This window comes from Phocoena phocoena, chromosome 8 (genome assembly GCF_963924675.1).
Source record: "Phocoena phocoena chromosome 8, mPhoPho1.1, whole genome shotgun sequence".
Lineage (NCBI taxonomy): Eukaryota > Metazoa > Chordata > Mammalia > Artiodactyla > Phocoenidae > Phocoena > Phocoena phocoena.
Genome location: NC_089226.1, coordinates 46,116,452 through 46,143,813, shown reverse-complemented (window position 1 = coordinate 46,143,813; position 27,362 = coordinate 46,116,452). Strand labels below are relative to the sequence as shown.

Here is a 27,362-nt window from a genome sequence, read left to right as displayed (position 1 = left end):
TTTTCCTAAGCTAGCAGTGTTCCTTATGATCCTCCCTAGTGATGTTGGGCAGCAGCTCTCAGTCAGCCACACAAATCAAAAGGGTAAACGACCAACACTTACTACCATTCTGCACCCATACAACCATTTGGATTTCACTTTCCATATGATATTCAATAAATTATGTGAGATATTCAAAACTTTATTATAAAATGGGCTTTGTGTTAGATGATTTTCCCCAACTGTAGGCTATATAAGTGTTCTGAGTACGTTTAAGGTAGGCTAGGCTAAGCTCAGCTATGATGTTTGGTTTGTTAAGTGTATTAAATACATTTTCTTTTTTTAAAAAATTTATTTACCTATCTATCTACCTATCTATCTATTTATGGCTGCATTGGGTCTTCGTTGCTGCACGCGGGCTTTCTCTAGTTGCGGCGAGCGGGGGCTACTCTTCATTGTGGTGTGTGGGCTTCTCACTGCAGTGGATTCTCTTTGTTTTGGAGCATGGGCTTTAGGCATACGGGCTTCAGTAGCTGCAGCATGTGGCTTAGTCGTTGTGGCTTGCGGGCTCTAGAGCTCAGGCTCAGTAGTTGTGGCGCATGGGCTTAATTGCGGCGCATGGGCTTAGTTGCTCAGGGCACGTGGGATCTTCCTGGACCAGGGCTCGAACCCGTGTCCCCTGCATTGGCAGGTGGATTCTTAACTGCTGAGCCACCAGGGAAGCCCTGCATTTTCGACTTAATGATATTTTCAACTTGGGATGGATTTATTGGGACATAATCTCCATCATAAGTGGAAGAAGATCCATACTACTTTTCTCAAATCAAATACTTTAAGGAGATAGATGATGTAAAATGCAGGACTAAAGAAATTTGAAGCTGAACCCATAAAGTACAAATAAAGTAATTAAGCTCTTAGAAAGCACTACTGATACAGGAAATTGTGTGCCAGAACTTTTAGCCAAGACTATTTTCATTTATTTGACAAACATATATATAACTATGCAGATATCTTTTTTAATGATCAGAGATGGTATATAATTTATCTTTGCATTACTTAAATGATCTGCAGCACAGTGTCTTCTCTATGTTAGGTGCCTGATAAATGATTGTAGAGTGAATAAAGATAGATGCTGTAATATTTAACCAATATGTGAGTTTCCTTCTAACCAATTCAATGAGTAAAAAAAGGACAAAAGAACTCTGACATTGATACTTAACGAGTGTTTCTTTTTTTGTCATTGTAGTCACATAGTTATCCATGTTCATTGGGATCATAGTTTCAGAAAATTCTATCTATATCATTTGTTTCAGTTAGTAACTTTATGCCTTCTAGCAAAACTTTTACAGTAGTATTTTTCGTAAAGTTGACCGAGTCTTATGTTCTCTGACATAGTATTGGTGAAATAGAGATGAATAACTTTTATACTGTTTAATCTGTTCCTAAATATTCAGATATTGATGTTTTTAATTAAACAAACTACACAAATAATATTTAAATGTATACTTGTAAAATATTTTAAATGATATATGAATATAGAGAGTAAAAAGTTCTATTCTTCCTTCATGTCTTTTAACCCATCCTACTTCAATAGGTAGCCTGCTAAAACTGTTTGGGGTATATCCTTTTGACCACTTTCTCTAACTTTCTATATATATAATAAACAGCATTTTATATTTTATCATTAATAATAATATTTTAGCATTGATGCTTCGTATAGCAATAATATAATCTTTTATCATTATTGAGATTATATCTATAGAATTGCTTGTTGTATCAATACTTAACAGCATTTCTGTAGTGTATATATCATCTCAGTAGTTCGTTTTGTAATTTTAAAGTTAAAAAAGAAAAGGTTATTTTTTTCTAAAGGGTTATAAAGGCTATTTTCCCCAATTCTACAGTTTTTTTAGATTTAATTACAAAGAAAAATATATGCAAAATATTTTATTTCTAAAATGGAGATACGTGCCTAATTAGATGAATAAGTCCTATCCCCCTGCCCAGCAAAAGGTATTTCAAAGACTCGTATTGTCAGTGAATTGATTGATATTATTTATCAATGCCAATAAAAGTGGAAAGGCTTTAATTTCAAAAAAAAAAAAGAAAAAGGTTGTCTTTGAACCTTTGCCAGGAATAAGTTCCATGTCTAAGTTTTATAAAGCAATAAGCAAATGAAATAATATTAGTAGCAGCCAGTAATCTCAAAACAAATTCAGGGTTTTGTTTGTATGTTACTATTTTTTTAAAAAATTCTTGACATCAGTGAGATCATTATCTATGAGTGATTTAGAATAATTCATTTATTTTCCATTATTATTTCCAATAATAATAGTATCATTAAATACAATTATAGTAAGTGATGAAATTTCAGAATTAGAAATCATTTAATGAGCCAGTTATGGAGGTCATTTACTTCCAGGCTCTTTTTTAGGAGGCTGTGAGATTAAGCCCTTTAATTAAGTGATTTGCTCTAGGTTGATAGGGAAGTTATGACTAGTATCTGTTTCATTGTTCATATCAAGAGTCTTTCCATAGCATCATGCACTGCCTTAGAAATATGTAAAAGGAGATTTATAAAAGTACATTTTTTATATCTGTTATATTTACCAAATAAATGAAAACTGACTAGACAAAAACATTTTAGGAGTCAAAATAGTTCTCAGAGTTTTCAGGTTACTAGAAAGCATATAATAAAGCAGCACATTTACATCATCAGATTCTATGTTGGTGCCAAGTGGTAGGGTGTTCTTCGAGATTTTATAACTATATGCAATAATAGGAACAGGAATGTCACCTATCGTTAAAAGTCTCATATTTATGATATTTACTTGGGGGAATTTAATGCAATTTAACTAAAATTTATTCAAAATTCATATTTTGAATGCCTATGAATTTGTTTTTAAACGAAAATGTGTAACAAAATGTTTGATATAGAAACCACATCAAAGAGCCAGAAATTTTTCCAAAAATGGCTTACTAGTGACATCTGCTGGTACAATGTTGTGATAAAGATGGAAGTATCTCATGGAAATTAAGAATGAGATAAAGAATCTTTTGGGGCAAAGTTGTTCACTTTACTATCATTTATATTTCTGATTGAAAAAAAATTATCTTATTGGGTTCTCTCCCACTGGCATTGACCAAGAGTATTATTCTAATAATAATGTTAAACTTCTTTATACTTTCTTGTATATAATATGTAATTCCAACCTGACTCTCTATGATTAGCTGCTTATCCGCTAAGTTGTTTGATATAATGCTGCAAATTCTTTTTCCTCTTTGTCTCTCCTGGCTTTGTTTTATATCATACATAGCACAGAACATTGCAAATGTAGAGATTCAGTAACTGTGGATTGAGTCATACTAGTTATTTATGTCATTTGCATAGACTGACTTTAATAGGAAAGTTTATGTCTACATGAGTTAAATGCATTATTTTTATGTACACTCAAAAATTAAAATGAGACTTTATATTAGAGAATGGCTTTATTAGGAGAAATTATTTTTTTTCTTTTATAGAAAAGATTTTCTGCATTACAGGTTATGATGGAATAAAAAATACTCAGTCCTTGACTATTTTCTTTATTGACACTTAATTCCTAGATGATTGTATCTAGTCCCATGGATTTAAGTACTACTTATAAACGAATCAGACCTCTCCCTTGAACCCACATCTATATAGCCAGCTTCTTGCTTCCTTAATATTTCCATTTATAGCTCACATGCATCTCAAGCTTAACATATCTAAAACAAAACTTCGATTTTTCTCCTCAAACCTGTTTCTTTTGTAGTCTTTCTCACTTTAATAAATGGATATTGTATCCCTCCATTTGCTCAAACCAAAAATATTTTAATAATTTGTAAATTCTCTCTTGTACCCCACATTCAAACCATCAAGAAATTCCACCACTTCTGCTTTTGAAATACATTCAGAGTCTTACCACTCCCCTCCACCTCTGCCACTGTGATCTAGTCCAGGCACAGTCATTTCTCCTCCTAATAAGCCTCTTTGCTTCTAACCTTGCCCTCCTGTAGTCTGTTTTCAAACCAGCAAAGTGATTATCTTAAAATTTAAGACAGATCTTGTCACTTCTCTGCTGAGAACCTTCCCAAGTCCTTATCATGCCTACAGGGCCTACAGGAATTGCAGACCACTGGCTCCCTCCACAGCTATTACTGTGACCTCATTTCCTACCACTGCTTCCCTCCAGCTGCAGTAATGCACTTGCTGTTCTCCTTACATGCCATGCAGATTCCTTATCAAGGGCTTTGTGCTTGCTCTTCCTTCAGACTGAAATGCCCTTCCCTCAATTCAGTAAGGTTTCTGTTCAAATTACCAAATTCCACCTTCTCAGAGAGGCCCTTCCTGACTACACTATGTTAAAAACAAACAAACAAAAGGCCCAACCTGATCACTGTTTCTCCCCTCGTCCTGCTTTGCTTTTTTCCATAGCAGTTATCACCACATGACATACTTACTTTTTTTTTTATCCTATCTCTCCCCCTTCTAGAATGTCAGTGGTATGCAAGCAGAGATTCTATATTGTCCACTGTTACATCCTTAGAACCTAAACCAGTGCTTGCACATAGTAGACACTCCGTCAATATTTGTTGAATAAATCAGCGAGCCTTAATACATGAATGGAGAATGTGATTTGATTTACATTGTAATAACAGAATCCATCAAATAGTGAGGCACCTTTTAATGGGCTCTGTTTTGTATAAATCTTTATGTTTATATCATACTTTTTACATTTAACACAGATTACAATAGTGTTTCATAGTTAGATTAGGGCTCAGACAATACTTTCGGTGTCAAAATGCCGGGTAGTATTACTATTTTAAAGATTCTTTTTCTGGGAATAATTACTTTTTTGTCCTTTTGACATAGACATCTGACCCTCAATTACATTAACAGACCTTATACACATGAATGGAAAGAAGAATAGCCCCTTTTGAATCCATGCTAAGACTTTATCAATATGAAGTGCTTCCCACAGGGTTCTGCTGAAAGAACCAAACTTCCATCATAATGAAATTGCAAATTCATTTGTAGATGCCCTTTTATATTTGAAAGCTACTTTTTGATGTTTGGTCTGCAGTTAGATTTATTGTTTAAGGTCACAAATATGCAATCATGACCAGACCAAGTTGTCAGAATCCTTTATCTATTCAGCATTGCACAAAGACAAATGGCTATCTTTTAACAATAACATACCAGAGCCAAAATTTGTTCCCAGTTGTACATAATCTTTTAATCAATCTGCTTTCTGTTTTCTAGTCAATAGACTCCCAGCCTAACCCCTCACCACCCCACCTATCTAGAAATTACTCAGTTATGGGTTTTAAATTACTGAGAAACACTTTCTTCAGATGGAAACAGATAACTTTAAGAATTTTAATGCTATAATTTTCCCATGCACGCTTTAAGCTTAACATATGAATTATTTTGCCTTTGTCCTCGTTCTATACAGAGTAGATAATTATATAGTATGTTAGCTAAATTCTCTGGTTACATTCTCACTGTTAACATGACCACAAAGTAGATTATGTTGCTTAATTGAATTCTTAAGTGCTTTAAAACATCTCAGTGCACATGGATTAAGTTTTTCCCTGAGATTCTATATGTCCTCCAATAAAAATGTATATTTAAAAATTTTTAGATAGATTTCTTATATTTTTGTTCATTTCCTTTGTGACCTTTCATATAAAAGGCATACAGAAAGAATTGTCCAGTTAGATTTAAGGCTATACTTTTTGTCCGAGAATATCCAGTGTCTAATATTAACATATGTTAGAGCATCATTATATCACCAATCTTTATAGTTTCTCCAAGGAATTTTGACACTAGATACCCAAAGATTCTCTAGTAACTTGATCATACCTATAGAGCAGACCATTAAGACCAGGATAGTAACGCCCCCATTTTAAAATCTTGTTTAAATACTTTTTGCAGATGTGAGAATCCCCCCCTCTCCCCTACCCCAGTTGCCATGTAGTTTGAGTCTTCCCCAGTTAAAAGGAATACACTGTTTTAGGAGGAGGTATAAGAGAAAACCATAACTTTTAAGTCAGATGAAGTCGTTTTTTTGTTTTTCCTGAATTCTGACTACTATTTGTGACCTCGGGGAAGTTACCACATCTGGGGGCCTCTGCACAGCTGTGGAGTAGAGAAACACCTATTCATAAGAGTTGTGGTATAATTGAATGAGATGACACATATAAAGGGCCCAAAACAATGCCCAGCAATAGTAAGCACTCAATAATATTTGGAATCTTCTCTCTGTGCTCTCCTCCTCCACCCCCTATTCCTCTTGCTACATTATCTGTTCTGATTGGGTTTACTCAGAAGTTAAAATTGTTAACTAAACTTGAAGCCTTTTTGTGCCTGCCAACTCTACATTGCTCTGCATCCACTGAATTAAATAAATAGGGAGAAGTCAGGACCTTGAATTGACCTGTACATAATACCCAGCAGGTGTATGTGGTCTTTCTCTTCGCAACAAATTGCTCCCCCAGGGATTGGCTAGAATGAAGAATACTCCGCTCCCAGCCTTCATTTTAAGTCCACATGGATCCCTTAGAAGATTTACTTTAAATCTCTCTTCAACCTGCAAGTCTGAGAATTGAGCCTTAAATTATGTTAATACGGCATGGGAAGGCATTATCATTTTAATCATTTTGTGTAAGATGGCTTGTTCATTGTTTGTTGTTTGTTTGACCATTTGTACCGCTCAGATCATCATCCTAAAAGAGTTTCACCTTTAAAAGAAAATCATTTTCAGGAAAAAATTTAATAGCTATTTAATACTACTACTTTATATCTCAAAACAAGTTATTTTATCATTGTAAATTTCTATTGTTTTAGGTGCAAAGATGGTTTGAAAGGATTTACATTCTCTGCACTTAGGTAAGTTGCATATTTTATTTATCTTTATGTTAAGAGAATTTACAAGTTTTTTTTAAAAAGTAATATCATCGTACATGATTGTAATAAATATTTATTGACTCCACTATTTAAGTTGCAAGCAATTTTAAAAGTCACAAAAGTGGCTTTGTGGACATTTCATTAACAGAGTAATTTGTTAATTTTCCCCCTAAAAATCAATCAGTCAGCCACTATTTGGGGGGCCTATTATGTGCCTTACAGTATGGGGTGTTAAAGAAGATTACAAGAACTCTCTGTTTATGGAGCTTGGAAAGACAAAGCTACACATGAACAATTACTGGAAAATGAAGCCCTTAATTGTGTGGTACCAGATTACGGGCTTTGTTAGGGCAGGACTCATGCATTGTCAAACACATTTTGTATTATAGGCTTCACTAGAGTCACTGGAGTCTTCTTTTCACCTCGTAGCCCATCTCTTATCACAGTAATTGGCACGTGGTCGATACTGTAGAGATGTTGGTTAGCATTAGTGTTGAATTTTATGTTTCACCAAACGTTTTCACATACATTAGGAAATTAAACTTTCTCTATTACTGAATAGAGTATTTTTGGTTGTGGAAATTCTTTGGTAACGATAACTAAATCATAACACACAGCAGTAATTTCTTCATGTCATATTTTTCATTAAAAGATCATGAAACTTATTAGAAAATAGCTTTTTGTTGTTATTGCATTGGCTACATAGGATTCTGTGTAATTCACAGATTAAGTGAATTAAGTTTCACTTAAATCAAGTTTAATTAATTAAACTTAATTAAATTAATTAAAGTTTAATTAATTAAATTAAGTGAATTAAGTTTCACTGAAATTAAGTTTCAACTTAAACTGAAAGTTGGTAACAAAATCAAAAGTTGGTTTTCCTAAAGAGAAAACTCTGCCATTGTTCCTGCATCTTTCCTTAGACTCCCAGAATCCTTGCCAAAACTCAGAATGTGTCAGATATTTGCATATGTTTTCTTCAAATCCACTTATAATGAAGAGCTGACTTGGACTCTTTGCACTTAACATTTTCTCTGTGTTACAGGAAAATATTCTGGAAAAATAGCTATTCACTCTTGCTAGTTCTGTAAGATAATAGTGGAAGTTAGGGGAATAGAAAGAGTCAAGGAGAGAACCACGGGAGAAGAGCCAGTGCAGGAATCTGAAGGTAGACTAAGGCTGATTCATCGTAGTTTAAAACATAGTTAATAATGTACAAAGTTTGGTGACTAAGACCCCAGGCCTTAGAGTTAAACAGTTCTGGGTTCAAATAATTACTGATATTTTTGACTGTGGACAAGATGCGTTTTCATGTTAACTGTCATGGAAAGTGTGGTACCTACTTCATAGTGTTTTGCTATGAGGGTTAAATGATTTAATCTTTGTCCGAGGCTCAGTGCTGTGCCTGTCATGTAGTAAATGCTCAGAAAATGCTCACTGTTACGATATTCCTTTGCTAGGTATTAATTAAATATTTATTATGTGCCCGACATAATAAATAACTAAATATTTATTATGTGCCAGGCACTGGGATATAATAACAAAGAAGGTATGTATAGTCTCACAGATCCCACAGTTTAGTGGGGCAGGGAAACTACTAAAAAGGTGCTTCCAGTACTGTGGGATCACTGGGCTGTGAGAGCACAAAGGAAGGATGGCTCACTCACTCCAGCTTGGGGCAGCGGCAGCTTCTCCAAGGAAGTGAGCTCTAATCCGAATGGTAGGTCCTGGCCAAAATAGCAGCACTTTCCTTTCAGTGTTAGGAAAGGTATGAGAGATATTGTATCTGTTCTAGCATAGTTTTACCTTGTTTATAAAGAACACCATTCACACCCACGATTAGGATCCAAATTCTTTTGGACCAGCAGTTACCAAGGAGGCACAGCTGCCATCTGGTGACAAACAATCTCATTGCACGCCCCTTACAATTTGGTAAACTAGATGTTTTATCAAGTTTGTCCTAATGAGATGGGTTGCACTTGTTGATAGTAACAATTTTTCTCTCTTTTACGAGTATTTAAATTTGCCAGAGTTCCCATGTTCTAGAATTTTAGTGTAGTGTTATTGGTCTCCTGTTTTATCTATGTTTTGTGATATTTTCTGAAGGTTCAGCAGGCAGAATTGGCTAAGGAAAGCTTAGTTATTCTTTATAAGAGCAGTGACTCTTATAGTGAAGGTGAAAACAGCAAAAATGAAAACTCTGATAAAGGATACTGATTGAGTGATATCTAATGGTTGGTAATGTTTTCTTTGTATTGTCTTTGGAAAAATATAGTCCAGTTTTGATGATAGAGGAATGGTGTCTTCTTCTGGATATTAGATTTTTCCAAAGAGAAGTAAGTAGATTAGAATAACATCAAATTTAAGATTTTCTAATAATGTGGGGAAGACACACAGACTCTTAACCACTTTCTGATTCTCATTCTTTAGTTCCCTCTATTTCTCATGTGCATATAGATGACCACCTACTGTACTGCAGCTGTTTTATGACTCAAAGTGACATTAGATATAAATTTAGAGTAAAAAAATGAGAAATGCATTCAATTGTAACTGTTAGTACATTTTAGAGAAAATAATAGCAATTTTGTCATTAACTAGTAGATCCAAGTTAATAGTTTATCTGCCTTTTTGTTTGAAAAAACTTTTAAGTTGTGTAATACCTTAAAAAAGCAGTGACCTAAGTTAAAAGGGTGTTTCATCAAAGAGCTATGCTGTATTTGATTTTAAGATGCCTGCGCTGTTAAATAAACAGCTATTAACATTTTCTGAGTATTCAGATTTCAAAAGTCTATTTTTTAAAGGATGACTAGTTTTATATAAATTGTGGAAAATATTATTTCAAATGATAAGGTACTGTCCACAGTGTATTTGTATATAAACAAAATCAGTTTATTTTCTCACTGATTTTCTTTTTTTAAGGGGAAAAATGCCTCTCATTGTGCTCTTTTCTTTAGGTTCATTGTTGGGAAGGAAGAAATTCCCACACATTCTTATTCACCAGAGGCGGCATATGCAAAAGTGGAACAAAAGACTGAGAAACATGAGGAAAAACCAAGAGGAACGAATATAATTGCTCTAGTCAGGAAGCTTGTGGATTCAGTGTGAGTTCTTTATCTTGATATTTTAGCACATTTTGTCACCATTTTATATAACATTTGTACCATGCCAAGGTATTTTTGTTTTCTTTTCAGGTAATAATTTTTTTTTTTTTTTACCGGAAACTGCATAGAGTTTTATAAAAAGGCACACGATGGCAAGTGAATGTTGTTTATTATTTCTAGCAGGACTGTAGACCATTATCTGCCTTTAAAATAGTTTTACATGAAATCGAAATACTTTTCTATTTCAAACTAAGCAGAGTTGCAGGGGGCTAGAATAGGGAACTTCAGGAAACAGATTAATATGTGCTAATCGAATGTTTCAAGTGTGGAAAGGAGAAAGAAAAATTCCAAGAGAGATTTAAGAAGATATAGATACAATAAGGAGCAAAGTTTAAGTGAAGGATATTTTGCAAGAGTGGAAATTTTTAGGGCTTTGGAAATAAAATAAGAAATCTTTATTTGTATGTTATACAAAGAAGTCTATTTCATACAAATAAGTCTTCATTTGCATTTCAAATATTTAAGATATTTTAGAAAATAAATTTAAAGTTTTTAAATTAGAATACCAGCCAATAAAAGTAATCTTGTAGTGCTATTTTAGAGAGTGTAGAATGCAGTATAGAAAGTTAGGGGATCAACTACAGGAAGCTGACGCCCTTTAAGAAATCTGAAGACCTGTGTTTGACTCATTTTGCCCCTCCTGGCTTTGGGACTTTGAACAAGTGATTTAACCACTCTACATCCCAAAGTCCTCATCAGTTAACTTTATTAAGGAGTGTTGCGTGCATTAAATGAAATAACATAGGAGTTTGCTTCACTTACACGAGCACAGAGTAGGTACTCAAAACTTTTACTGAATTTAAAGACTTTGTCTCTTCTTCTGTACACCACAGAAGAAGGTAAAAGGAAAGAAAGGGGTGGTAGACGGCAGTAATAATTGTGGTAGGGGATCCCGTTAACGGGAATCATGTCAACAAGAATCATAGGGGAATGCAGAGAATGTGTGATGTAGGGGATCCTGTTAATGGGAATCATGTCAACAAGAATCATAGGGGAATGCAGAGAATGTGTGACGGGGGTGAATGAAGCCTTGGGTATCAGAGCTGATCAGGCCATGGCAGAACTTGTCAGAGTAGCCTCAGTGGGTCCATTGGTATGAAAGCAGGTGCAGGATAATATAGAAGCAGAGCAGATGACATAGGAGACTGGCAGTCCAGCATTGGGGAAGCCATTTTAATGAAAGACTAGGAAAGATTAAATGACAGTGTAGTTGATAACAGAATTTAACTTCACTAGCAAAGAGAGTTTAATAATTTCTGTGTTAGTTCTGGTAGCCATGGCTGAGAGATGTCTTTGAAGAGGACACTTAGAAGTATGAAGAGTGATGGTTTACATAAGGCAGTCCTTCTCTGATTCACCCCTTTTCAGGCCCCTAGCTTTAATCACTCAACAACTTCGCATGACCAGATATGTCATATCATTCTAACGACATAAGGAATGAACTATTGCTGTCACCCTTGACTAGGAAAGGCTGCCTGTATACTCCAGCTGCAGTGCAGCATTGAACTTCGGAGAAGGTCTTTATAATCAATTTGCAAATGGAATTAGAGAGCTAGGATATCACTCTGCAAGTTATTATCATAAACAAGAAAGAGTTAATGTGTTCCAACCATGAAGATAATTAATTAATTGTATTCTGAAAGAGTTATAAAGACTGCTTATTTTGGAACTGAACTCTTCAAAGAGAAAGGGGGAGAGTTAAACCCATATTAGATATTCTACTTACTTTTTTACGCCTGGAGTGAATAAATAGTCCTGGAGTAGACATACCAAATAACTAAAATAAGTGTGTCTTGAATAGTAGTCCTCCCAGCAGAAATGTTTATTAAACACTGGAAGACTAAGTTGTTTACAGTTAAATCACAACCTACTTTTGAATTCCTGCATGTTCTATTTCTATATTTATTTTAAAAACTGAATTTTAAATTCTAATACTATATCATGTTTCTTTCCCAGATGTTTTCTCTCAACTATAATTAAGTATAAATTCCTGTAACCTGAGCACATTCTCATTATGATTTTTGCTCAAGTACTGACGTCATGGATGATTTATGACCATTATACGCTACAATAAACGATTTAAAGCTTCCAAAAGATTTGGCACAGTGTAGAGATAACATATACATATTTTTCATATTTAGTCACAAATATTTACCAATATGGCTTTTCTGTTCCACATTCAAGTATTTTGACGGCAGTCACGTATTTTATACAGTGTGTCAAATGGTGAGCAGCAAAGGGAAAAAAAATCTGTTACCTTTGCTTCTGTATGTCCTAAGAAATCAGAAGATGCACACATTTAGAAGTGAGTTGATAATGTTTTCTCCTTTTTTGGTTAGAGAGTTTTAAGCAGATTAACACACACACACACACGCACACGCACGCATACACACACATTTTAATTATATTAGTTTTTTTGGTTTAATTTCAGATGTAAGCATGGACCAAGGCATAGATGTTGCAAACACTATGAGGATAATTGCATCTCTTATTGCATTAAAGTAAGTATATAAAATCTACTTTAATAACCACAGGGAATATGTATAGAAAAAACTTATTTATTAAAACATAATTTCAAAGTAAGTGGAAAAGTTGACAATCATTGCTATCATTCTTTGCATTTGACTTGAAGAATAAGACACTTGTGAGAAATAGATAACAAGTTAGCTTTTAGTATTCACTTACCAGATCCTTTGTTAAATAATTTTTACATTAGCTTACTTAATAAATGTAAAACTTACCAAGTAGAAGGTGAAGCAACAACAACAAAAAAGAGAAAAAGTCAAATTAAAATTAAAATTTGTACTTTGCAATGTATCCTCATTAGAATACATCTTAGAACAAGGCCCCTGGACTGTGCTGTGTGCTAGGGGATCAGCAGTCACACACATACACTGCACAATCTGGGACAGTGGCATTTGGTTTTGGACTTGTAAAGCTGTTACATTTTTTCAGGCATGACGGTAACTGGAGCATGTCCACAGTTGTTCTACATTAAGAAAGTTAGTTATGCCCACTGACATAAATTCCCCACTCCCTAATACATTAGTGTACGAGGGCCGTGCTCCTTCCCCATCCCCCATCCCATGCCTGCCACCGCCCCCCATCCCCCATCCCACCAACTCTGAGAAGGAAGTTAATTGCAGTTAGTCTGTCACAGGTGGCACCATCTGCTACAAGTTCTTTAGTTTTGGATGGTGCTCTAACAATCCTGATGCTTTAGAAATTTATGTTCTTTCTTACAACATCTGATCCCCACTTTACTGATGATGAGAAGAACAGAGTTGTACAGCACCCCAAAAGACAGCCTCCTGACCGTCCCTCTAGAAAGGGAGGGACCGTATCACATTAGTGCCTATGAATGTGAATGCCTGTGGCAGAGTGTTGTTGGTGGCACGCACCCAAGCCAACACTTACCTTTAAAGTACTCAAAGACAGAACCAGGGGTAAAAGCAGTAGAGTATTTTTTCAGTTGTGAAGTAGTTTCTGACACACTCTTTCCAAATCTGATTTCCTGCCCCATTTTTAAAGTGGCAAAAAAAAAAAAAAAAAAAAAAAAGAATGTTGCCGGCTGCCTCAAAGTCTATAAGCTCCCAGAGAGGGTTATTATTCCCTCCAACTGGACATAATTCTAGTTCAGGGGGGAACTAAGAAAAGCATTTTGACTAAATTAGAGGTATTTGAGAAATTTGGGGGAGAGGAGAGGTGATATTTTTAAAAAAGTATACGAGAAAGTAAGTGAGAATTACTGAGCTATGAAAAAATGTAGTCATTCTTTCAAGCGTGTACCAGTACTATAAACTTGCTAATTTATGTATACATTGTAATATTATGTCCATGAATGTAGAATTATTTGGAGATTTGTGGGTGAGGAATTTATATCACAAGTATAGCAAAATATTTTGACAGTGCACCTCATTATTCCATGGACTCAGTTACACCTCATGTTAAATCATACCCCTGAGTGAATATTCAGATGAATTAACATTCCCCCCAACTCACTATACTCCATTCACATGAACTTTTTGTTGATACCTGCCAATCTCTTTTATGGCTTTGTGCTTTTTGTCCAAGCTACCCGAAATGTTCTTCTCATGCCAGCTCCTTCTCTTTTGTGTCTATTTAAACGTCACATCCTCAGTAGCCTTCCCTTACCACTGTCTAATATAGGATGCCCTGTTAATTTCTTTCCCAGTGCCCTGATTACTTCCTTGTCAACACTTATTGTAATCTGTAATTCCTTTATGTTTATTTGTTTACTGATTTTCTCTTCCTCTAATGAGCATGGAAGCTCCATGAAGGCAAGAGCTTTGTGTCCTCAGTACTCTATCCCCAGCATCTAGTGTGATGATCGGCACGAGAGGCATTCACTGAATCTTTCCTGAATACGTGAAAGGGTGAATTGATGGAAGGATGAATAGATCTCTTGAAAATAGTGTGAAATGATTGAACATGAGTGTGATCTTTGAACCCTTAGGTTAATATGATATTATCAGTGACAAGATACAGGTGTGACCACCTCATGCATTAAACAAACACTAGGCAGTTTCAGTTAAGCAAATGCAGGATAATTCATGCTAATTGTTTGGACAATTTAATTTTCATGTTTTAACCAGGTATTAGGTAGTTTCAGGTAAATTAATGAATGTTTCTTCATAGTAACTCAATTTTTTTTTAAAAAAAAAAAGAAGGCAGCCATACCGAGGATACAAACCTGACCTTTGAAACTTAGCAGCAAACACTGCTAAGAATGTAGACGTTTTTCCATTCCAGTGGGGGTGAAAGAGGAGGACGATGGGAGATCAGTATTACAGTGTATTGGCTGAATCATGTATAAAATACTATTCTTTTTGATAACATTTTGTTTCGAGATGACTGGAATTTTTCAGTCTCTCACCATTAAGTGACATCAAACTTCATTTTCCTAAAGAGTGAAATGAAATTGACCAACATTAGTCATCCTTTCCTCCCTTTTACACTGTAGATAGTTGCAGGTAATATGGAGAAATGTTGACAGCAAATGTGGACTTGTGGCAAATTTGCTTTCTCGGGTTTTGTTTAGTTTACCTTAAAGCTACCATTCCCTAGAGATGTTTCAGCTTGACACATTGAGCACAGAAGTAAAAACCTAGATAGAATTATTTCTTTTCCTGGAAAGTTCTTTAAACTTAATCGTTTAAATAGTTGACACCAAAGGTCTAAACAGATAATACAATTATTTTCTGTCAAAAGAATCTCTGCTCAAACTAATGATTAAGAGGCATTTTCTGTTAAAATTTCCCAAAGCATTTGGTTTTGTTAACTATTTTTTTGGGAATTGCAGTGCTTTTGTTTCTAAAACTATTTGTGGTTTAGGGATTATAAATCCCAGTTAGGTCAACAGAATGTCAAGAAGTAGAAGTTTGGTACATAGATAGACTTGGCCAGTGCTTGGGAGACTTTTTAAGCCTTTGTAAATCATAGAAAGTATATTTGCTGCAAGATTTCACGCTTATTTTTAAGGCAAGTGTTTTAAAATTGTTTGAGGTTTAGGACTTAATTTTGAAAATGGCTGCGATATAAACTTGTCTTAATATTTTTAGTTCCGTTTTGATTCTGCAACAATAAAATTTATATCTATCGGTCTTCAAAATTTGGTTGTAAATCAGAATTTCCTCCCAATTTTCTCTAGGGTTTTATCAGAATGTTCAGCGTGGGATACTTGATCCAGTGCTGCCTCCGGATTCCCTCTGCATTTAGGCATCTGTTTACACAGCCATCCCGGCTATTTTCTCTCTTCTACAATAAAGAAAACTTCCAGCTCGGAGCTTTTCTGGGCTCTTTTGTTAGCATATACAAGGTAAGGCTTTCAGAAGAGGAAAGAAAAGTGGGAAATAAATAACATGGCTATTGTTAAAATGAGATAAGGCCTTAACTCATCTGTTTTTTTTTGTTTTGTTTTGTTTTTTGCCGTACGCGGGCCTCTCACTGTTGCGGCCTCTCCCGTTTCGGAGCACAGGCTCCGGGCACGCAGGCTCAGTGGTCATGGCTCACGGGCCCAGCCGCGCTGCGGCATGTGGGATCTTTCCCGGACCGGGGCACGAACCCGTGTTCCCTGCATCGGCAGGCGGACTCTCAACCACTGCGCCACCAGGGAAGCCCTGTCATGTTTTTTAATACTTCTTTCTGTAGTATTCATAAATATCTCATCACCCAAATATGCACATTATGTTGGGAATAGTGGCTGGAGATATTTCTTCTCTTAAAGCTTGAAAGTGTAGATATATTTGCATTTATACATAATGTTAAAGATTTTCAAAAACTCATTTTCTTTTCTTCAACAGTGTAGTCACTGAGAAAATATGAACTTCCTGATATTTCTAACATCAAAAGTGATGTATCTATTTGTTTTTTCTGAATAATTTTACTACCTGATTATTAATTTAAACATTTTCAGACCCTCCTAGCTGATATCAACCTTTGATAGAAAGAGTAAGGATTTTCTCTTGTAACTGATATAAGCAATGACTTATTTTCCATCTCCCACTCACTCACTCTTTCTACTGTACTCTATCAAATAAACAAAGTTAACATTCTTCCACCTCTTTCTGCATGTTCCTATAAATGTACCCACACATATATAATAAGCACCTACCTAAACACATATATAGGGATCATCTGTGACATAACACTCTGCAGTTTGAAGTAATGGCCTTTTGTTTAATGGGAATCACTAATATGTAAATCATATGACTGACATATTTTATTAAACATCTAAAATTGATATTCAAAATTTAAAGGTAAAATGTGTTAACTAAGGTTGACCTGTATGCATGTGCATGCATGTGTGCATGTGTACACACACAGTTGTTAAAAGAAAATGCTGGGAAAAACTGGATTCTGGAATTATTTTGGATAAGATGGTTGTGTTTCATTTTATGATAAAGTTTACCTATAAAAGGTAGATGTGGAGAAAGTATTTTGAAATGGAAAGGAAAGAGTGGCAAACTATAAACTATAGTTAATTAATCACTTGTTATGAAATATTACTAACACTGAAAACATTTTCAATATGGTTTGACTAGGAAGCATTACTTATATCTTTGAATATATACAAGAGTTAATAGGGCAGAATATTGGTGATAATATGTTTATATTCACATTCTTTTTCATTTCTTGTGTCATAGAGTTTGTATTTACTCTTAAGATAAACCCTTAAATATTTATATGTGGATTATCGCCAACATTTTTAGCCCAGGTTGGTTATTCTCCACCATCCAGCATATCTGAGAGCCTAGGCTTTTTTGTTTATTTATATTTTTGCTACTTATTTGCTTAGGTAATATAAACTAATGGTAATTAAACTAAGGAAAATGCAACTGGGTCAGAAAATCTATTATAAAAAATATTCACACAGCATGTTCCAAAGCCATATGTGATTTCTGAAAAATTTATCAATTTTTTGCATCTTCCTAAGAATGTAATTAAGAGAAGGTCAGGCACACAAACCTTTTTTCTTCTGTGTCTTCTTGGTGAACTGACCCTTTTTCCATTTTGTAATGTTCCTCTTTATCCTGGTAATATTCCTTGTTCTGAAGTCTACTATGTCTACTATTAATATAGCTACTTTTGATTATAATTGATGGTATATTTTCCTTCTTTAATCTTTCCGTGACCTCAGTTTAAAGGTTGGTTTCTTTTAGACCACATATAGTTGGTTCTTACTTTTATATCCAGTTTGGTAATCACTGTCTTTTAATTGGTGTATTTAGACTCTTTACATTTAATATAGTTATTGATATGGTTGAGTTTATATCTGTTTGTATCTACGTTCTTATTAGTTGTTTCATATTTGTTCCATTTTTTTCTTTGCTCCTCTATTTTTTTTTGTCTCCTTGATTTTGGGGGTATTTTTTATGTATTTTAAATTTATATTAATTTTTTTGTATTTTTTATATTCTGTCATCACTATTGACTTATTATTTATATGTCTTTTTAAAATTTAGTGACTGTCTTAACATTTATAATAAACATTTTTAATTTATTGGTCAATATTTTCAAATAATATTATACCACTTCAGTATAGTGTAAGAATCTTACCACATCATACTTGTAATTCCTCCTTCCCATCCTTTGTGCAATTCATTTATCTTTTCATATGTTATAAACCCCACAATATGCTGTTGCTATTTTTGTTTTGGACCAGGAGTCAGAAAACTTTTTCTGTAAAGGGCCAAAGAGTAGATATTTTAAGCTTTGTGGAACATATGGTCTCACTCATAACTATTCAGCTCTGATGTTATAGTGTGAAAGCAGCCATAGACAATATATAAATGAATGAGCATGGCTGTATTCCAATAAAAATTTAGCACACTGTATTAGAATTTCATATAATTTTCACATGTCACAAAATATTATTGTTTTTTATTTTTATCCATTGAGAGGTGTAAAAATATTCTAGCTTAGGAGCCATGTAAAAACAGGTGGCAGGCTAGATTTGCCTAGTGGGCCATAGTTTTCTGACCACTGCTTTAGACAGTTGATTCATTTTTATAACAATTAAAGGTAAGAAAAACATGTCTTCTAAATTTACCTTCATTTTACCATTTCCGGAGCTCTTCATCTCTTTTTTTATACCTAAATTCTTATCTGGTATCTTGTTCCTTCTGCCTGCAGAACGACCTTTAACATTTCTGGTAATGCAGGTCTGCAGGTGGTGCATTTTCTCAGCTTCTATCTGTCTGAGAGAGTCTTTTTTTTTGTTTTTTCCCCCACACACATTAACATTTATTAAACATTTTGAGTATTATACACAATTTGCTTCTTTTGCTTAGCAATTTTTGGTGTTTTTCTGTCAGTACTTTGTCCTTTTTAACTGCTGCAGATGTTACATTTCATAGACATATTGGTTAGTTATTTCTTATTTATCAACATTTGGGCTCTTTCCAAGTTTGAAAAAAAATGTTGCAACAAATACTCTTGGGTCCATTTCTTTGTTCAGGATTAATTTCTAGAAGTGCAAGTTCTGGGTCCAAACCCAGAATATTTTGAATATTAATTGATATTGCTAACTTACACTCTAAAAAGGTTGTCCCAATTTATAAGGCAGAAAATGCTCTTTTTTTGGGGGGTACTTAATCTAAATCTTTGCTAACATGATGGGTAAAACATGTTTTAATTTCCATTTTTTAATTCTGTGAAGTTTAGTTTCTAACTTACTAATTTTAGTTTCTAGCAATATTCATTCTCAATTTATTACCTCCTTGAATTTTTAATTTTAGCCATTATGCTTGATATTAGATTATTCTTTTTTGTAAAGAGCAGCCACTTCTTGTTTTATCATTGTAACATCTCATGGAATCTCATTGAAGATCAGAAACAAAGTCTTTTAAGGTGTCAGACCTTCTCTTTTAACCACTGAAAAGGTAGTGTCATACCTGCCTCTTTACTATCCGTGTGGAATATCCTGGCGTTCTCAACTTTTTGACTCCCGGTCTGAGTGAACAGAATATTTTTCACAAGTGTGATATAGAGTAATTCACAGTCCCTCTTTTGATCTAATTTTAATAACTGAGTGCTAGCTCTTCTATTTATAATCTATTTCTGACCTTTGGACCCATCTGCCTAGCTCCTAGCTCTATAGGCTCTGGTTTCAACTTATGCTACCAGGGGACTCTCCCACTTTGGACTGTCTTGGTAGATATTCTACCCTAGGCCGGTGCTGGTAACCTATTCTTGACCCTTGATGGTCATTCAGGCAGTTACAGCAAGAAACGTTTCATGAATGGTATCTGATACAGTCTAGTTAAGATTAATGGGGAATAAAGGTACTTTGCTTAGAAATAATTATCCATAGATCTAAAGTCAACAAAAGTCTTTACAACAAAAAATACATATTTTTTGGGGGGGGCGGGGAGGAGGAGGCTTGAAATAGATCAGAAATAGATCAGAAAACACTTTCATATTAACTGTTCTTTTCATATTCTTCAAATATGCCTTTCTCCTCCTGGACATCTGAAGGAACACCTGGATTTTCTGGGAGAAGTTTATATTTTTCCAAATCACTTTCTGGAAAAAATGTGTCACTTTCAAATTCCTGCATGATCCTTGTCACAAATAGTCGAAGATGGCCTGGCCTGTTCATGGCTTCCTTGTAAACGGAACTGTGTCCCACTATCCAAACCATGTCCACTTTATTTGTTAATTCTGGTTGCTCAGTAAGTTTTAAGGCATCATCCAGACTTTTGGCAAGAAAATGAGCTCCCTGTGGAGGTTCCTTGAGTTCTCTACTGAGAACTATATTAATTCTGTCCTTTAAAGGTCGATTCGTCTCTGGAATGGAGAACCAGGTCCCCATAATCACCAAATTCTGTTTACCTTCTACTGAAGAAGTTGTGGTCATTCTTTGGAAATACCTGTATTCATTCCTGAATGGGGGCCAGGGCAGGTCCCCGTTCTTGACGATGGCTCGTCCCCAATCTTGCCGATGTTCTATGTTCTGGGACCCAGCAACGATGCAGTTTAGGGGACGAACCATGACAGCAGCAGAAAACACTTCCGAGCTAGCACGTCACACCGATATGGGGATTACCCGCCAGCTTGGTGCGAAATTTCTGAGAGAGTCTTTATTTCACCTTCATATTGAAAAATGTTTTCTCTAACTATAGGATTCTGACTTGACAGAGTTGTAGCTTATCCAGCTTTTTCTCCTTGTTAGAATGGGAATGATACTTTTCCCAGCATTCTACATCTAAGCAAAAGTAGAATTTTTGAATTCATTTTGAAAAATCATTACAATGAAAATTTTATGTATAATTTCTTAATAGGGTCTATCCAAACAGTAACGTTATAACAGGTTACTGTTCATAATTTTCCCAATCATATATTCAGTTTGATTTAAATAAGATCACCAATTTGCCTCCAAGGTCAGCTAATGACTCACCCATTACAGATGTTACATGCATTTTTTTCCTAGAACTGAAACAACTGAAGTCATTGTATTTTCTTCTTGATACAGGGTACTAGTTGCTTCCTGCGCTGGGTCAGAAATCTGGATGATGAACTGCATGCCATTATAGCTGGTAAAGCAATGATAAAATACATATATTACTATCGCATCAATCAGTAGTAGGAATGAAGCAGACATGGTTTTCAAATTCATCTGATTTCTTTGTATCTTCCTTTCTCTGTAATAGAATCCCCATTAAGGCACTAGTACAAACATTTTGTATTTGTGAAGTTTAACATATCAAGGCTCTCTTGCCATCTGATGTTTTGGGTTGGCAATATAATGACTTGGGTATCTGTCCTGCTACAGGCCAGAAATTCTAGGGAAAATGTGTCACAAAAGAACATAAAGACTTAAAATATTATATAAGTGACTAGTGGAAGTGCAGTTAGATTTCTTAAAATATTCTGATTTTACCACTGGCAAGTGATGTATTTTTTAATAATTTTTTTAGGAACTCAAGTAATTTTATAAAAATAAAAACTAAACATTTTCTGTGAGTTCAGTATATGTGTTACTTAAGTTAAATAGACAATTTTTCAGATATGTATTAGTAATAGCCCTACTATTAGTATTCCAGGCCTCCTACCACCTTGGTTTTCCATTTATAGAATGAAAGCAATGGAAGGAAGTGTGATGACAGCACTAAACATAATTTGAGCTGTTAGGAGAATAGATGAATGACTATTTCCACTTAAAATCAGAAATGGTACCAGTAACCTTGAAAAAATTATTTTAAAAGATCATTGTGTTTGGCAAGACCACTGCTGTTTTTAAAAGTTAAATTTAGAATGTAGTTTCTTGTGATATGTGTATCAGAACTGTGGTTCCTAACTCTAAAGGTCAATTTTTAAGTTTAAAAATATGTGATAATAAATAAGAATTCACCCCATTTTAATGTCATCACTTATATTACTGTCCTTGATTTTGTTGTGACAAAAGGCAGTGCTACAAATCAGTTCTTTCCTATTTAAGTGAATCAACATTTCTGAGTGACTTAATAACAAAGAAATACTTTGAGTTCTGATCAGTTTTGCCTTATTTGTTGTTTCAGGATTTTTGGCGGGAATATCAATGATGTTTTATAAAAGCACAACAATTTCCATGTATTTAGCTTCCAAATTGGTAGAGGTAAGCAAACATTTTTAAGCACATACAACCAAAGGATACAGAGCTTTTTAGCTGCTTTAGTAGTAAAAGTTTCAAAAGCAAATTCTAATCCTATAAAAGTACTTACAAAGTCAGTTCTCCTATTTCTTCTTTTTTCTTTGTGTTATTTTCAAATATACACAAGCATAGGAGGAATAATGTGATAACCGTCATGTACCCCATCATACAGCTTCAACAGTTAACAGCATTTGGCCAATCTCCTTTCACCTATACTGCTCCAAACCCCCAAGTACCAAGTTATTTTAAAACAAATCCCAGAGATCAAATCACTTCATCCGTAAACAACTGAGGAGAAAGAGTCCTTAAAAAATAAAACTAAAGAATAAGGACTCCTTAAAAACAAACAAATCATGAATGCTATCAGGGTATAATCAAAATACATGTCATTAATTTTAAAAACCTGGTAATTCTTTATTATTATCGTTATCCAATTAGAGCTTGCATTTTCAATATTACCTCACAAATGTCTTTTGCAATCCCTTTGTTTTAGTTGAGATCCAAAGTCTCTTTTTAGTTTATAATAGTTATCCCTCACCCTTTCTTCTTTTCTTCCCCCTTTCTTTTTCTCCTTGCCATTTATTTGTTGATAATCTAGGTTATTAATTCTTTGGAATTTCCCACATTCTGGATTTTGCTGATTGCATCCTCACTGGTGGTGTTATAACATGTTCCTTTAACTCATGTATTGTCTGTAAACTGTAAATTAGATCTAGAGCCTTAAGCAAGTTCAGGTTCAGTTTCTTTTAGGGGGATGGTAGTGGCAGAAAAAGTTCACATTTACTGTGTGTGTGAATTCCTATTACATCACATTAGGAAACACAAAAATGTCGGGTTGTCTCTCTTTTTTTTTTTTTTTTTTGTGGTACACGGGCCTCTCACTGTTGTGGCCTCTCCCATTGCGGAGCACAGGCTCCGGACGTGCAGGCTCAGTGGCCATGGCTCACGGACCCAGCCGCTCCACGGCATGTGGGATCTTCCCGAACCGAGGCAAGAACCCGTGTCCCCTGCATCGGCAGGCAGACTCTCAACCACTGCGCCACCAGGAAAGCCCCTGTCTCTCTCTCAACCACTGCGCCACCAGGGATGCTAAGATGGATCAGTGGGCTCAGTGTTGATAGAGCCAACATAAGGTTCCCCATCTTTTACTCTATTGTTTTAGCAGCCATTAATGACCAGGGTTTATTATTTCACTGTGGGTTGCAAAATCATCATAATCTAATATGATTGTTTCTTCTGCATTTATTAGTGGGAATTCTTCGAAAAGAACTTTCCCTTTCAGCTGTTTGGTTACTGTGAGATCGTCTGTTCACAAAGTCATAATTAAGTGCTTGATTACTTCCCTTTATTTGCTAATGTTTGGAATGAGTTAGTCCCTAGCATCCTGCAAAGTTGACCTGTAAGTCTTTGTTGTCAGGTGTCTTTATGGAGTTTAAGGTATTTGATTTGTTTCAACCTATTGCAGTCATTATGCTCAAAGTGCCCCATCTTTGGCCGTGAGAGCCTCTTCAAGTTGACTCCTGTTTCTTTTTTCACGTAATGCCGGTATCTTTAATAGTTTTCTTGCTTTGTGATAAAACAAGATATTCCAGGCTCACCTGGGTGGTTTCCTGCTCCAGACATAGAATCAGCCTTCTCCAGTGGCACCTAGTTTCTTTTGGTGAGAAATGGTATCTAGAAAACTTTAGTTTGGGTGCTAAAGGTTTTTTGCTCCTAGGCTAGTCATTGTTTCTTGGCCTTTCCAGTGAACAGAGTTAGAACATCCTATTTATTTTCCCTTTCTTTTCAGAGAAAGAGAAAATAATTAGAGCACATTGATGTTTTCAATTCAAAGTTCAGGTTATAGATTTTATTTAACTTGTTTGAATTTTAAAAAGTTTTATCTCACTAAAAATCTGTGTCCCTAATGACATTAAGAAAATTACATATTTGTTTTATCCAAATGAGAGAAAGAGAGAGAGAGAAGGAGGCAGGGGAGGAGGCATTTATTTTTTCTCAGTGCCTTTGGAAGCCATTGGAGAGCTTTAAGCATGGAAATGACGTGATTTAATTCACATTTTAAGAAGAATATTCTGGCTATTATATAGAGAATGGATTAGAGGCAAGACTGGAATCTGGGAGAAAACCGTTAGTCTCAGGCAGAAAATGGTGGCTTGTGTCAGGATGGTAGCAGTAGAGACGGAGAAAAGTACACAGATTTGGTGTATGGTTAGGAGATAGAGTTGGCAGGACTTGCTAATAGAGAGGAAAAGGGGAGTGAGAGAATATACTTTTTTGCCCTAGCTGGCAAAAAATATATTCTTTGACATAGGGGCCATCCAACATTGAGATCTAGTTTGTAAAATGTTTCTCTAAATGGCTAGAGGTTTTAAAGCCGAGCAGTGGTATCGCTGTTTCTTATATCAACAGATCGTATCTGATAAGTGTGCTGATGAGAACTTTTTTTTAAATGCAGGAAATTAGAAGTATAAGCTTACTATGTCCTTTGTGGAATTAATGACTATGGTATAATAGGCAATCATTTTCCTATGATTGAAGTTAATTTTATATTAAAATGCTATATTACTATATAATGCATCTTAAGTAAACATCACCTGTATAGGCAACCTTTTTCTTGGAAAAAATTATTTCCAAGACATATTTATTGAGTATCGATTATGTTCCCATTACTGCGGTGGTGCTGGTAAGCATATAGAAGTATAGGATACAGTCCCAACTCTTCATTAACTTAGACTCTAGGTCAACAGATAAGTTTTATTGTAGGAAATAATTAGGAACATAATGACCCCATATATCAAGAGATACCTGTTTCACATAACATTTCTATGATGCCATTCTACCACATCTGAATTTCATTTTTGTTAACAGGAATACACTACAGTATATCTGTACCTTGTAATATATTATCATATTACTTTCAAAATAATGGCCCATGTTTATCCTGTTACTGAAGTAGATTATAAATCTCTTTGTACATATCTTACAGATTGAAGTTAATTTTATATTAAAATGCTATATTAATACATAATATTAATTAAAAATCAGCTGTATAAACAGCTTTTTTCTTGGAAAAAAATTATTTTATGTTCTTTATTTCATGGTCCACTCATGTCTTCTTAAAGCTCCCTCCAACCTATTGAAACACCATTCTGTCTTGGTCATCTTTCCACTTTTCTTACTTGTTTCACTTTAGCATTCCTACGTTCCAGAAAACCCATTTCCGTGAATTATCCTTTGTTCCATCCATATAAATTTGCTGGAAATTCCCCATACATGTCATGTATTTTCACCCTGTTTGTTACCCCTGCTTTTCCTCTCTTATCTAGTTGTTGATGTTAGGCCTCTTAGAAAGCAGCAGTATTAAAAGTGGGGTCGGCAGACTAGTGCTGGTCTATAAACTGTTCATTACCATACCCGTTCATGACAAGGAAAGGATAGAAATTGAGAGGAAGCATTTGGAAACCTTATAGCAACTCGATGGAGTAATTTGTTCTTTGAATGTAATAGTGAAAATTTGGTTCAATTCTAGTAATTCATTTTTATTGTATTATAAAAGCATCAGGCCATGATAGTTGGAAATTTTGTTTTTTAAAAAGTGGTTCTTCACTGCAGATGGTTTGAGATGCCCACTACTCAATGTAGTCATTTCTGAAATTCTCCTTGGTCCTTTGTCGTAGACAGAGTAGTTGCTCCCTCCTCTGGGGAGCCTATATATATATATATATATATATATATATATATATATATATATATATATATATATGAGATAAACATAGATATACATACATACACATGTGATGATCTACACATCTAATCAATATAGATATCTTGTAACCTTATTAGAGTGTGTTAGTTATTTCTTATGTGCTAATTGGGTTTACACCAGTACATGTTTAATGAATGAATGAATAGATCTAACAGAGAAGGGAAGACTTGGGCATTGTACAAACAGCAGTGAAGAATAAATAGCATGAAAGAGGTAGAAATAAAGTGCTGTTGAATTTCACAGAAAAGTATTATTACTGGCATCTGGGGTTTGGGGTGAGTGAATGAGGGAAAGGGAAGGGCTGACACTTAACATGTCAGGGAAGTACCGATGATTTGAGCTCTGAACAGATTGTTAGGATTTTGAAAGGTAGAAAAAATAGTTGTAGATAGGGAACGTATCACTCCACCTTATTGGTAATGCTATTTAAAGTTGTTTTCTTTATAAATCTTGCGCTATGTGCTTGTTTTGCAGACAATGTATTTCAAAGGTATTGAAGCAGGAAAGGTTCCCTATTTTCCCCATGCAGACACTATCATCTATTCCATCTCTACAGCAATTTGCTTCCAGGCAGTAAGTATAACTTTTTCAAATGAGAAGTAGAATTATTTCTGTTTCTAGTGTATATATTAAACCAATGAGGGAAAAAGAAGGGCCTGGGAACATTTCCAGTTTTTACATTTTATGCTTTTTTTGTTTTATTAGCAAGATAGCTTGCAAGTTTCAAATCATTAAACATGTTAACTTAGTGGGCTAGGTCACGTTTTACGAACACAACAATTTTTAGGTTTAAACAGAGTCCAATTTTTGTAGGAGAATTACCACTCTAGTACCTTGGCTAGAATGCCCTAACTTAATTTTACTTCAAAAAAAAGATACCATGGGCATAAATATGAATAATTGCTTTTCCCCAGTATTACTCAGGCAGTGAGGATAGTGGTCGAATCTAGTTTAATAGAAGCATCGTTCAATCTCTTTAAATTCTGCAGTCGCCGTTATTGATGTTAATGGTCTTAGGGCTTTTGCAAAGTCTGGGGGACAGCTTCTATTTGCAGTTTCTCACAGTAATGCTGCCAAGTTGGTAAACTTACCATAACTAGCGAAGTGCCAGCTATCTAATGGGTACCTAGTAAACGCTTCCCAATAATAATAACTATTAACTCAGTTATTATTCCATGAGCAATATTCCTATTTGAAGGCATATTGACAAAGATTCTTGAGAGTTATCAACTTAAACATTAATACATGTGTTTGTTACTACTGTCATCACTGTCGTTAAATAGAGTGAGCGATAAAAATAGAGACAAATATGTTCTGTTGCCTGAGACTGCTGATAATATTTGCTGTTTACTAAAGGAAGTCTCAAATTGA

The 27,362-nt window shown here is 34.8% G+C and overlaps 2 protein-coding genes across 3 annotated transcripts in view; one reads left to right on the top strand and one right to left on the bottom strand.

Annotated features, from left to right (window-relative positions):
* Positions 1 to 27,362, top strand: part of TMEM135 (transmembrane protein 135) — a 242,613-nt gene that overhangs the window by 213,024 nt on the left and 2,227 nt on the right. For both annotated transcript variants that reach the window (XM_065882158.1, XM_065882159.1), the window contains 7 exons: positions 6,851 to 6,892; positions 9,865 to 10,011; positions 12,503 to 12,572; positions 15,743 to 15,910; positions 21,068 to 21,131; positions 22,113 to 22,189; positions 26,466 to 26,564. In XM_065882158.1, the coding sequence (XP_065738230.1) occupies positions 6,851 to 6,892; positions 9,865 to 10,011; positions 12,503 to 12,572; positions 15,743 to 15,910; positions 21,068 to 21,131; positions 22,113 to 22,189; positions 26,466 to 26,564 (667 nt within the window). The remainder of the gene's footprint in view (positions 1 to 6,850; positions 6,893 to 9,864; positions 10,012 to 12,502; positions 12,573 to 15,742; positions 15,911 to 21,067; positions 21,132 to 22,112; positions 22,190 to 26,465; positions 26,565 to 27,362) is intronic.
* LOC136126818 (dihydrofolate reductase-like) lies at positions 20,015 to 20,587 on the bottom strand. The gene has a single exon (XM_065882271.1). It carries the CDS (start codon positions 20,585 to 20,587, stop codon positions 20,015 to 20,017), a length of 573 nt encoding a protein of 190 aa, XP_065738343.1.